The 12317-nt window shown below is 39.5% G+C and overlaps 1 protein-coding gene across 1 annotated transcript in view; it reads left to right on the top strand.

The window, feature by feature from the left end:
- Window positions 1–12317, top strand: part of MCF2L2 (MCF.2 cell line derived transforming sequence-like 2) — a 238246-nt gene that overhangs the window by 28925 nt on the left and 197004 nt on the right. Inside the window, exons 2-3 of the mRNA XM_025451556.3 lie at window positions 2794–2877; window positions 11571–11685. Coding sequence (XP_025307341.1) covers window positions 2794–2877; window positions 11571–11685 — 199 coding nt within the window. The remainder of the gene's footprint in view (window positions 1–2793; window positions 2878–11570; window positions 11686–12317) is intronic.

The following is a 12317-nucleotide window of genomic DNA, read 5'->3' as shown; positions in this document are numbered from 1 at the left end:
CTTCCCTACCCATCTATGCAGGAGTGGGTGGCAGGGCTTACCAGCAGCAGGGATAGTCTTTGTGTCTCTTTTGGTCAGAGTATGAATGTGCCCTGTTTGGGGCTGAACTGAGCTTGCCCTTCTTCCAATAGGCCCATAGATGTCAGGCATCACTAGAGGCTGGGTGTGTCTGAGGTCATCTCCATGCTCTGGGTCAGCACTGAGTCTGAGAAACCCACATGATATGTTGTGGCTGGCCAGGTGGGGTCATGAGGCTCCTTTGTGGGAAAATCTTCAAGGACAACCCTGTCACTCCCTTGTTGGGGGCCAAGCTATCTCAGCAAAGGCAAATCAGCTCATTTCTCTTCTTGAAAAACAAATTGCACATTTTAGTCCTGTTCACTTGGTAACCCCAAATGGGAAAAGTGGGAAAAGTCTCTGTTGGAAGTCTGGGAAAATTCCCATCATGAGAGACACTAGTAATCTTCTCAGGGGTAATAGAAGACAGTGCTCCTGAAGACCAAGGGTCTGGGAATTGCTATCACGGAAGGTCGAGATTTGTCCTCTTAGAGTCAGGTGATCCCAAGCTGACCCTGGCTCCATGCTTAAATTATATGACCATAGGGAAGGCCAGAATATTTCTGGGTCTCCATTTCTTCATTTAAGAAATGAGATGGTTTGGGGTATGGCTGGCTTAACTCGCTTCTGTTGTTCATTTTCAGATCTTACCTATTTAAAATGTGTAAAGCACACCTCAAATATTGAAGTACAATAACAATAAATTGCATCTTATGATCTTGGTTTTTCTTTTGGCTCATTATCTCTTAAATATACTCCCTCAAGTATGAAAAAATAATACTCTAGCTCTATTTTTAGGTATGCTACTTTGTTAGACTACTGGGAGATTATATTCTGAAAAAGTCTTCAATTGTATAACTTGTGTTCCTGCTTAAATTCTCTATATTGGCCTCCATTTGTAATTTATATTTTATTATGAAAAATTTAAAACATGTGCAAAAGAATTATATGGGTCCCACAGACCCATCATCCAGCTTAAACAATTATCCGTATTGGTGAATCTGATTTCATCCTCTCCTCCCCCGGCTCCATACATTTTTGGCAGGAGGGAGGGAGTGCTTGAGCATTTTTAAGCAGATATAAGAGTTAATATCATTTTATTCTTAAATACTTTGTTTCTGTATAAAACCAAGAAGACCCCCTTTTTGCCAAATATAAAACTACAGTGCCATTATAGCATCCACTAAACTTAACAGTGAAGTAGGGTTTTAATGAATTTTTAGTGAATTCAGAGTGGAAAGATTAAGAGGGATGAAAGAGCTCTGGCCTGAGTTTATCTGCTTTCCTCCAGAGAAAGTGGTAGATTCGTTGAGAAGGGTCTTGGCATTTAAGCTCTCACTTGCCCCAGTCCTTACAAGACTTTCAGAGGGTGCTTGGGTGGCTCAGTAGGTTGAAACTCCCACTCTTAGTTTGGCTCAGGTCAGGAGTCTGCTTGAGATTCTTTCCCTGCCTCTCCTTTCCCCTCTACTCCTCCCCCTGCTTGTGGGAATGTGTGCACTTGCATGCTCTCCCTTTCTTGAATGAATGAATAAATAAATAAATAAAATCTTTAAAAAAAGACTTTCAGAGAACAAATACAGGAAAAGCCTTTCTAGACTAAGGGCTATAACTAGTATTTGCTATCTACTATGTACATCCCCATATACATCATCTCCTTTAACCATCACACTAAAGCTAAGAAGTGGAAACCAAAGTCCTGGGAGGAGCTTGCAAAATATAACCTTCTGACTGCAATGTTGCAATATCATACCATTACCCTGACTCTAGGCTGAATCAATGGGAGATTCCTATTTAGCATTAATGTACAAGACTATTTGACTGGTGCCTTAATCTTACCTGATGTTTAACTGCTATAGAAACAATAACCAGTTCATTTTTTGAGATTCTCTGGGAAATAGTTAAATGAGAATAATAATATCTCAGGCAGCGAGAGTGTGAAAACGTCTTCCTCTTTCCAGTCCAGGTTAAGGATTTCCATTCAGTTTTCTCCTCTCTTTAATCCCCTTCCCCCAAATGGGTAGAATGCAAATTGTAGGGCTTACAGATCACTCTTAGCGTTAGAGGACATTTGTAGGTTTGTACTTGAAAGGTTCAAAGTTTTGCCTTGGAAACCTGTAACTTTTTATTCAGTATGGAGTATCTTTCATCAGCAAAATGAGAAGTCCCTCCCTAAACATGCTTGGCAGTGGGAAGGGCCCCTTGAAGTATTCTGGAAGGGAAAAAATAAGGTAGCTAAGGAGGGAGGCAAAAAGGAAGGCATGAGGGAGGTAAGGGGACAAAAAGCAAAGAACTTTCATAAATCTCTAATGGATTTTATGACCCAGCTTGAGATGAACTCTGGTGACTTCTGTTGTTTGTGTTTAAGATGTCCTGCAGACCTAAAGGAGTAGATAGATCCTTGAGTTCCTGCCTTGGTAATGAGATTATCCCAGCAGCTATATTGTGAAGCTACTCAAGCTTAAGCTTCAGGGTCCCTTCCTTGCATTGACCCTCCTAAAGTCTTGTAAGAGGCTCTAGAATGCTCCTGTGCTCATGGGTATAAGTTTCAAACCACACATAACCCAGATCCATTTCTTGCATCTCAGGAATAGAGTTCTCATGAGAATTATGTACCTATAACCATATCTAGATAAGTCCCAGATTTCCTCAGTAGTGAAGCTTCCCTTCCCCCCCTTCTTCTTAAATTCTCTTTGTGATTTTCACAGATTTAACCTAATTTGTATTTCATTTGTGCAGATGAAATTATGCAGCAGGAAATCAGGCCCTCAGTGGCAGTGGATATAATTGAACAACTTCACAGACAGTTTGCCATTCTCTCAGGTAAGGAGCAAATTAATTTGTATTTCAGATTTTGTTACGGGGGGTCTTGTTGGGTGGGCTCAGGTTCTTGAACCTTGATGAATGGTATACTCAAGTCTTAGTCATCCCTTCAGTTTCTCCCAGAGCTGCAGTGAACAGCTGGAGGAGGGTCAGATCTCATAGATGTCATTCCTGTTGCTATTGGGTGCAATTTGATCTTCCTTAAAGGAGTACATTTCTTTTAGGTTGTAAAGAACAGAACTAAAGAAATTTTGAGGAAGGAAAAAGTAATCAGTACTGATATCAGCTGCCACCATGATTTTCTTCCTACATTCTTATTGGATGTTTTTCCAAGATCCAACCTTAAGAGGGTTTGGTTTTAAGGGTTCATGAGCATTGGTGAGGTTATTTGTTCTCTGAGAGATTTGTCTTTTATTCTTAGCTCTTATGGACCTAAGTTTAATGCATTGATTTCCATTGAGCATTTGAGAATAAAGAGAGGCTAATGTTCACAGAAGGCTAGACATTTTCTGAGGCTAGGCACAACTCTGAAAAGTTGTCATTATCAGAGTACCCTTCTTTCTTATTCACTTAGCCAATGGTGACGTGACTTTGATTACTGAAACTGGAGATACATGCCATACCCTAAATTACGGTTAGACCCGTCTTAGAGGCATGGTGTGAGATTAGTTGTCCTTAGCACACATCACAGGGGAATAAGGTGGCAAGTCACTCTCTTCATCTTTTACATCTGAAAAAAGCAACAAAACTACCTTAGTTCCATCACAGAGAGAATATGAAGCTGGTATGAATTTAACCCTACAACATAGGATATATTAAAAAAGTCACATTTCTTTCCTTTCTGTAAATCATATTTAATCTACTCTCAAGTCCTTATCCTACTGAGTTTAAGGGAAATGCAGTCTCTGTTATTGGGATACCTCTCCCCATCCCAGAGTTGTGTCCTAAGTGGGGAATCTTACACAATCCAGACATTCTGGGGAATTCTCTGGTATTTTCTCCACATTGGTCACTGCTCATATAGTCACAGAAGGCTCTAAAGTAGAGTCCTCATTTTTCTTATTTCTACCTGTATTGCTTAGATCAGAAACTATAATATAATAGGAGCTCAGTTCAAAATTATCTGAGTACTCATGGTCTGTCCTGTGAGGACTGCTCCTCACATCCCCCACCTAGGCACCACAGTCTTGGCCCTGGTGGGAGAACCTAACCAGCCTTCTGAGATACAGTCTTGTAGCTTCTCATTGGGAAGCTGGGATTCTGCAAAAGGAAAGGTATCATGGGGTCTGCCCTTTTGATTTCTGGCAACTGTTGCTGGGGCCTTCTACCACAGAAGGCTGCAAGGCTCATGTGCATCAGGGTCTGGAATAGATGATGGGGTGAAGTGGAGTGGATTTCTGTGCCCTTACACCAAAACTCCACTGCCCCAGCAATCCCAGGATTCTAGGATGTATAATGGCTCATCTGGGGGAAGGAGTCCAGTGACTGATTAGTTTGTGCATTTAGTGATCCAAAGTTACCTTTTTTGAATATTACTGAGGTGCTTCTCTTTATTCTTATTTCTCAAAAGCGAGACAGGAAAAACATAAATACATGGGTACCAGACAGTCTTAGATATGGAAGTACGTTCTGCTCTTGGCCAGCTGTATCTCCTTGAGCAACATAGTTCTCTAAGCCTCACTTTTTTCATTTGGGTAATGAATGGTTGGGATCATCATAATTTTGAGGATCAAAGACATAGTATATGAAAAATACTTAGCATTGCAACTACCACTAAGTAACTTTTTTCCCTGAAATATTTTAATCCCATAAAATGTTTATTTTAGGACTCTATTACAAAAAATAGTTTTCAATATGATACAGTTTGTATAAGGAACCAAAGCCATGCTCACAGTTGAAATGGTGTATAATGCCACAACTGAGTCAGTAATAGGGATCATTGTCACCCTTTAATGGAGAACACAGAACTGTAGAAACCCACACTGGACCAAAGAGGACACCTCTGTTTTAGGAAGGTCCCTTTGACCATGGCAAAGACAATCCTTTCATTTTTGAGCTTCTTTTGTCATCTAGTTGCCTCAAGTTTGCCCTTCTTAAGAGAGAGAAGCATGGATTAGCTGTGGTAGCATTTGCAACACTGCAAGTCTGGAAGCATATGGGTAGCCTTGGGGTTCTCTGAGTTAGCACTTTCTTGGAATTACTGGGCCTGCTTTTCATCTTTACCTGAAGTGGTAGCAAATGTCAGTAATGAGGCTGTTTTGGGTAACCTGTGTTGCTGTGGTTGTGAAACAGAAAGCTCTGTGCTTAGGTCTTTTTCCATCACTGTGGAAACCCAGCTATGGGGTCTGTTCTGGAAACAGAACAGAAAACAGGAGTTTTCTGTTTCCTGATTCAAGCAGGCAAGGTGATGAAAATCCAGCTGCAGATTTTTCTGCAGATTCCACCGAGCTTCTGGAAAGAACCAGAGGCCCCATCAACCAAGAATGCTGGGAAGGACAGGATGGAGGCTTTATCTCACAGAGGCCCCAGTTGCCTGGCCTGCTGTGTTCTGCGTGTGCTCCCGTGGCTGGTGGGAGAGCAGGGACTCATTGCATGATGGCTGACCCAGATCTGTGGCCAGAGGGTTTGAGGCCTCTGGATGGTGAAGTCTGTGAGCAGGGGCCACCAGCAGGAACTGGATAGTGACCAGGGCTAGGCCTTTGGTGGTTCTGACCTTGAAAGACAACTGACATGTTCCCAGTGAACTCAGGATATTTCTAAATTTAGGGCTTAGCCAGGAAATAAGAGAATATAAGCAGGTTAGTGTGGAGGAAACACGCTAAGCTTTGGACTCAGGCGATTCTGGGTTCACATTACAACACATTTAGTAAGTCATTGTAACTTCAGGTCTCTCATTGGTAAAGTGGATTGTTTTAAGGAATGTGCCTCACATAGAATCTGGCTATAAGAGAACTTAGCCCATGGACTTGTTTGTTTTCTAAGCCACATAAGAAGAGATCCAAAAGTAGAAATTCCTTGTATTGGATCAGAGGCTCAATGACATTAAGGGTGCTCCTTTGTGATTCTTTGGATGTTTATCTTGTTTTTAAAGCCTTAATGTCAGTATGACTGCTGTAGTTCCAGATATCAAGTCTGTGTCCAAAGCAGGAAGAAGGAAAAGGAGCAATGCTGGCTTCTTCTATTCTTTTTTGCCAGGAGAGCAAAAACTTTCCCAGAAGCTCTTGGTAGGCTTCTGCTTATGTCTCATTGTGGGACTGTGTCATGTAGCCATTTCTACCAGCAACAGAGTCAGAAAAGGCAAACATTTATCTTTTAAATGGCTTCAGTAGAAGGTGATCTGGGGAGAGGGGGTTGGTTATATATTAGCCATTTATCAGTGTCTATCATAATACCTGTCCTCTAATTAAAAGAATAATCAGGGATCCCTGGGTGGCGCAGCGGTTTGGCGCCTGCCTTTGGCCCAGGGCGCGATCCTGGAGACCCGGGATCGAATCCCAAGTCGGGCTCCTCCTGCTTCTCCCTCTGCCTGTGTCTCTGCCTCTCTCTCTCTCTCTGTGTGACTATCATAAATAAATAAAAAAAAAATAAATGAATAATCATTTCCTTTTTCTTTTAATGATTATTTCTGCCCTTGGAATCTTTGTCTGAAGTTTCCTCTCTCTCTAATGTAACACCTTTAAGAATTAATTAATAATGAAGGCATAAAATACTCCTAGGCTTGTGGAGTCCACTGCATTTCCCCCCATTAAGTGGGAAATTCTCGGTGCAACAATGAAGAATGTTAAATTAAGGAACTAACCAGAGTCAAAATTTCTTTCTGAATCAGAGATAGAGTTAGTAACTTGGCATCCAGGAGATGGAAACCAATGCAAGAAGGTGTAAAGAACAGTACTATTTAATAGAAATATACTGTGATCCACATATGTACTTTTAAATTTTGTTGTAACTATATTAAAAAAACAAAGAGGAACACATGAAATTAATTTTAATAGCATTTTTATTTAACCGAATATATCCAAAATACCCCAACATGTCATCAATATTCAAAATTATTGTTGAGATACTTCACAATTTTTCATACTAAGTCTTGGAAATCTACTTTATATTTCACACTTTTTTAAAATAAAGATTTTATTTATTTATTCGTGAGAGGCACAGAGAGAGAGGCAGAAACATAGACAGAGGGAGAAGCAGGCTCCCCACAAGGAGCCCGATGTGGGATTCTATCCTGAACCCGGGGACCATGCTCTGAGCCAAAGGAAGACGTTCAACTGCTGAGCCACCCAGGCGTCGCTGTATTTCACACTTATAGCACATCTCAGTTTGGACTGGTTATATTGCAAGTGCTCAACAGCCACATATGTCTAGTGGCTATTGTATTGAACAGTGTAGACTATGGAAATGGTTCTTAATAATATTGGACTGAAATCCTTTTTATGACAACCAATTTGTATTGCCCCCTCACTATCCTAAATTGAAATTTATGGATACCGTAATCTATATTAGTTAGGGTGGACTCAATAGCTATACCAAATAGACTCCAAAGTGTATAGTATAGTTCAAACAAATACAACAGAAAATTTAGTTGGAGCAGCCCAGCATGTACGTTCATCAGCAGATGACTTTTCTCCATCTCCCTCACACATGAAGATTCCTTTCACTTTATGGCTCATATTACTATTATCCACTTTGTGGCTGTCTTATTACCTGTATCCAGAAAGCAAACAGGAAAAGAGAGCATACTTCTTTTTAAAAGCCTCAGCTCAGCAATACACACTACATACCATTGACTTGAACCTGCATCAGTTATATGGATACACTTAATAGCATGGGAAGCTAGCAAATGTAGTTTATTTGTGTGCTCACAGAGGGTGAATAGGTAACTGCTACTTACGCATATATTGAAAAAAAAAAAACGAAAAGGAGAATAGTAAAGGAGAAATAAAAGGAAAGTAAGAATAGCAAAATAATATATATTTCAATATATATTGAAAGTACAAACTTCTAGTTACAAGATAAATAAGTTTTGGGGATGTAATGTATGGCATGGTAACTATCATTAATAGTACCATATTGTGTGTTTGAAAATTGCTAAGAGATTAGATCTGAAGACTTTGTAAGGTGATTTGTGAGGTGATGGATGTTAACTAAACTTACTGTGGTGATTATTTTACAATATAGGCATATATTGTATCATTACATATATACCTTAAACTAACACCATGTTATAAGTCAATTATATCTCAATAAAATGGAAACATATTTAAAACCCCTTTATTCTTATATATAAAGCAGAATTTATAGGATCTAATCACTACAAATGATTTTTCATTTCCGTTGAGTTTCTATTAAGATATTCAGAAATTACACAGGATGTGGGAAAATTCTTTATTATGTAGGGTAGATTATTTGGTATTATTTGGATGTAGGATAGATTATTTAGAAATCCCTGAGATTTCTAAAGTGCCTCCCAGGAAGTGGTATTGCCATTTTCCCAGCTAAATTCCATTTTTTTGGGGGGGTGGGGGGGGTGGAGGGGTTGGGGAGAGAAAAGGAAAATGGATTTTGGAAGGCAAATAGCAGTTACCTGCTTCACTCTCTTTCATTGTTGGTCTTCACAATCTTCTTGTAGGATTTTCTAGCATTATAAATTCTTTTCATAGGACAGAAGTTTGTGCCAGCCAACACCCAGAACCTCATGGGAATAGTCTTATGTATCCTAAGAACTTACTGCTGTTTTCTGCAGTAAATCTAGTCCTCTTCCATTTAACGAACAGGTAAAAAGTGATACCAGGAGTACTGAAATTTATTTTATTAAGTCACCATTTAACTTCCAAGTAGTTTGGTTTTCTTGATTTTCCTTGAATAGGACTTCTCTGGTACACTGTCATCCTTCTGCATTTCCATGTTTTCTCACAAGGTGGCACCGAATGCCTTGCTGTGGGTTGTCAATGCGGTTATGGAGGCTTTGCTTTGTTTCCTTGGAGCTTCTGTCCCTTAACGTTTAATGTTCAACAGCAGGTCGTTTCCCCAGTTAACCTTGGGTCTCTCTGGTGTTCAGTATTGGTATTAACCAAGACATAAGAACACTCCATCTATATTTATCTACTTAGTAATGAAGAGCTTTAATTTATAATTGACAATAAAAGTCAGAATCATTAAATAGTATAATCATATCTTAATGAATATTCTAGGGTGTTTTGAGTCCTTGAAATGGTTTCGCCATTTTCTTGGTAAATATTGGTTATGCAATTAATACAGTTATAATGCATCTAAATTTAGCCTGACTAGAAATGTAAATTCCCTTAACTTTGTGTTTATCTAAGCCTTCCTATGACTGTAAAACTGCAAAGAGGAAGAATATGAGGTGAAAGCTGATAGTATCCTGATTAAAGTTGTTTTCAATCAGCATCATGAGGCAGCCTCTGATGATGCCAAGCATCTAATTTGCTTTAAACTTTGCTTTACAATTTAAAATAAACATGTAGAATTAATAAAGAGACACTTCTTGGAGAAGAATGACTAGTCATCCAGACAAGTATCACACAGTGTCATTCCATAGTGATTGGTCTCTGGGAGCCTAATCATGCATTAACAATACCTAGAGGAGACTGGTGTAGAAAACCACCAGGCTCTCTTACTCTGCAGGATACAAATACTTACGTTTGCTTGATAGCACATCTTGGCTCTGGAAATGATTTACATGGACAGTCAGAGTATAAGCAGAAGATGCTTATCAGGTGTGGACTCAGAGCAGCAGAGTAGATTGGATGATCTTAAATGGTGGTGTCGTCAGAGAGACTGGTGACATGGCCTAGGTTCTTGAGATGGTGGGCCAGGCCTCTCTCTCCTTAGGATAGGGTTGACAGCTTCTCTGTGTCTACCTTTTCTGTAGTTTCTTCATTGATCCCACACCCTCATTAATCACACAATTCTCATTAAACCACACCCTGCCCTACCTCTTTCATGGATGTGAAATACATACAGTCATTTGTAGCTGGCTTCACTTGGGAGCCTTTATTTTTCTTTCTTTTCTTTTTTAAGATTTTATTTACTTATTCATGAGAGACACACAGAAAGAGAAGCAGAGACAAAGGCAGAGAGAGAAGCAGGCTCCACGCGAGGAGCCCGACATGGGACTCGATCCTGGGTCTCCAGGATCACGCCCTGAGCTGAAGGTGGCGTTAAACCGCTGAGCCACCCAGAGATCCCTGCCTTTATTTTTCTTTCTAAAGTAGTTTTCTTCCATGGGCATAAACCTGGAAGGTGCTCCCAGCAATTCAGCTCTTACACTATTGGCTAGGGCATACGTTTCCCAACTTTCTCAGTCTTTGGTGCCTTAGTTTTTCAGTCTCAGAAGTCTCAGTCTATCTTAATATTTCCATAACTATTCTTGGCCAAAAGCAATTCCTAACAGTTAAAACAATTTGGTAAGTCTGAACATCCTAACAACTTAGCCGTTTGAAAAACAACAGCAACAACAACAACAATACATAGATGAAAGAAAAAGTAATGTTTAATTTCATTCTTAGGTAACTATAATAATCTCTTGGAATGAGATTGGAATAATCTCTTGGAATAGCACTTGGAATGAGACTGGATGTCACCACCCTCATTTCCTGTTCTACATTAGTTTTCATACTACACTTGCTTTTTATCTCAGTAGCCACCAAAAACCAACTTCACAAAGATGCAAAAGAGTATAGTATAGTGCAATTTAATTGTGAACTACCTCAAGCTAGTAGCATGCATGGTGTCCTATAAGATTCCAATTATTGCTATTTTCCTCAAAAATTTAGAAAATATTTATGGTGCTTTTGTGAGTTCACCGTGGTTCCCTGGGTACCTGGAACACAGTTTAGGAACCATAGGGTTAGAACTCAGTCATATAGCTGCATCTAGCTGCAAGGAGATGAGGAAATAGAATCTTTTTAGTTTTATCTAGTGGCCTTTGCTCTGATGGATTAAATATTTAAATATTAATTTTACATTTCTATTTTCATAGTGTTGTCTTATATCCCTGTTGGTAAGTTATTGAAGGGCAGAAGATTATTTCCTTGTAATAATTATAACCATAATAATAGTCTCTATTGAGCACTTAATATGTAATAAGCACTCTACTAAGGTACTTTTCATATACGTTCTCACTTAATCCTCACAATACCTTTTGAGGTAAGTACAAGTATTATTCCTATATTATATATATATATATATATATATATATATATATATATATGGAAACTTCTATTGAGATTAAGTATCTTGTATCAAATCACATAGAAATCAAGTGGGAAAGCAGGATTTGAACTAGGCTGTCTGATTTTAGAATGAACTCTCTTAACCGTCATGCTCTTTTACCTTTGATATTTACTGACTACAAAAATGAAGAATAATATTACATATTTGTGTTGGTATTATTTACTCTTCTACCAAATGCTAAAATAGTTAAATGAATACTAACCTTTTATACAATAACTATCTTCAAAGGATGTAGGAATTGAATTCTCACGACATCACTTGAGCAAGCATGAAGGAGAAGAGACTTGTTCAAAATAGTTTGGTGTCAAACTTCTCACATTCTAGTCTGAAATAATACAGACAGATAAGGGGGAGGACAATATGTATCTCCTTTACCTGCAGGATGCAACAGGAGAACATTTTGTTAATACCTTGACCACTCATTTTTGTTGCAGGAGGTCGAGGGAAAGATGGTGCACCCATCATCACTTTCCCAGAGTTTGTGGGGTTCAAACACATCCCAGAGGAAGACTTTCTGAATGTCATGACCTACCTGACTAGCATCCCCAGGTGAGCTGAACACAGCGGTTTGCTGCCTTCCTAGTCACTGGATTTATTCTGAATTTCCATGTGGCAGGGCTGAGTTGAGATGTAATCTTCCCTGAGCACAGCTGACACCAGTAGGTAGCTTGGTCAATTTCTCATAACTGTCCATCACAGACAAGGGTTGGAGGAAGAGTCTAGAAAATAATGGTGAATGAGTGTTTTGACTCTGGTGTGCACATAGGAGGCACTTAGTAAACATTGTTGAGTGAATGAAACATTGATTGAAGAGCCAATGCCAACCTGTCCCTTCAGATTCATTGCTCTGGATTAAGGTGATTCTGGCTTCCTGGAGCCTGTCATCTGGGACACATAGCCATTTGCTCAAGGAGGTCAAGCCATTTTAGGAGTTAATTTAGTTTATCTTATCCAAATAAGGAATTTGGGGGCAGATTTTATACCTGTCCTATGCAGATGGAGAAATTAAGGCAGAGAGTGAGGAAGCAAAGGCCAGGAGTAAAAACTGTGCTGATAGCTGAGACCCTGACTATGATGTTTTTGGATCTGCTGTGTCCACAGTCGCTAACCCAGGCCTCATACCTTTATTCGGTTGAGTCAGTAAATACCCAGGCCTCCAGGGAGTGTGTGTGTGTGTGTGT

This window comes from Canis lupus, chromosome 34 (assembly GCF_003254725.2).
Source record: "Canis lupus dingo isolate Sandy chromosome 34, ASM325472v2, whole genome shotgun sequence".
Classification (NCBI taxonomy): Eukaryota; Metazoa; Chordata; class Mammalia; order Carnivora; family Canidae; genus Canis; species Canis lupus.
This window is presented reverse-complemented; position numbering and strand designations above follow the sequence as displayed.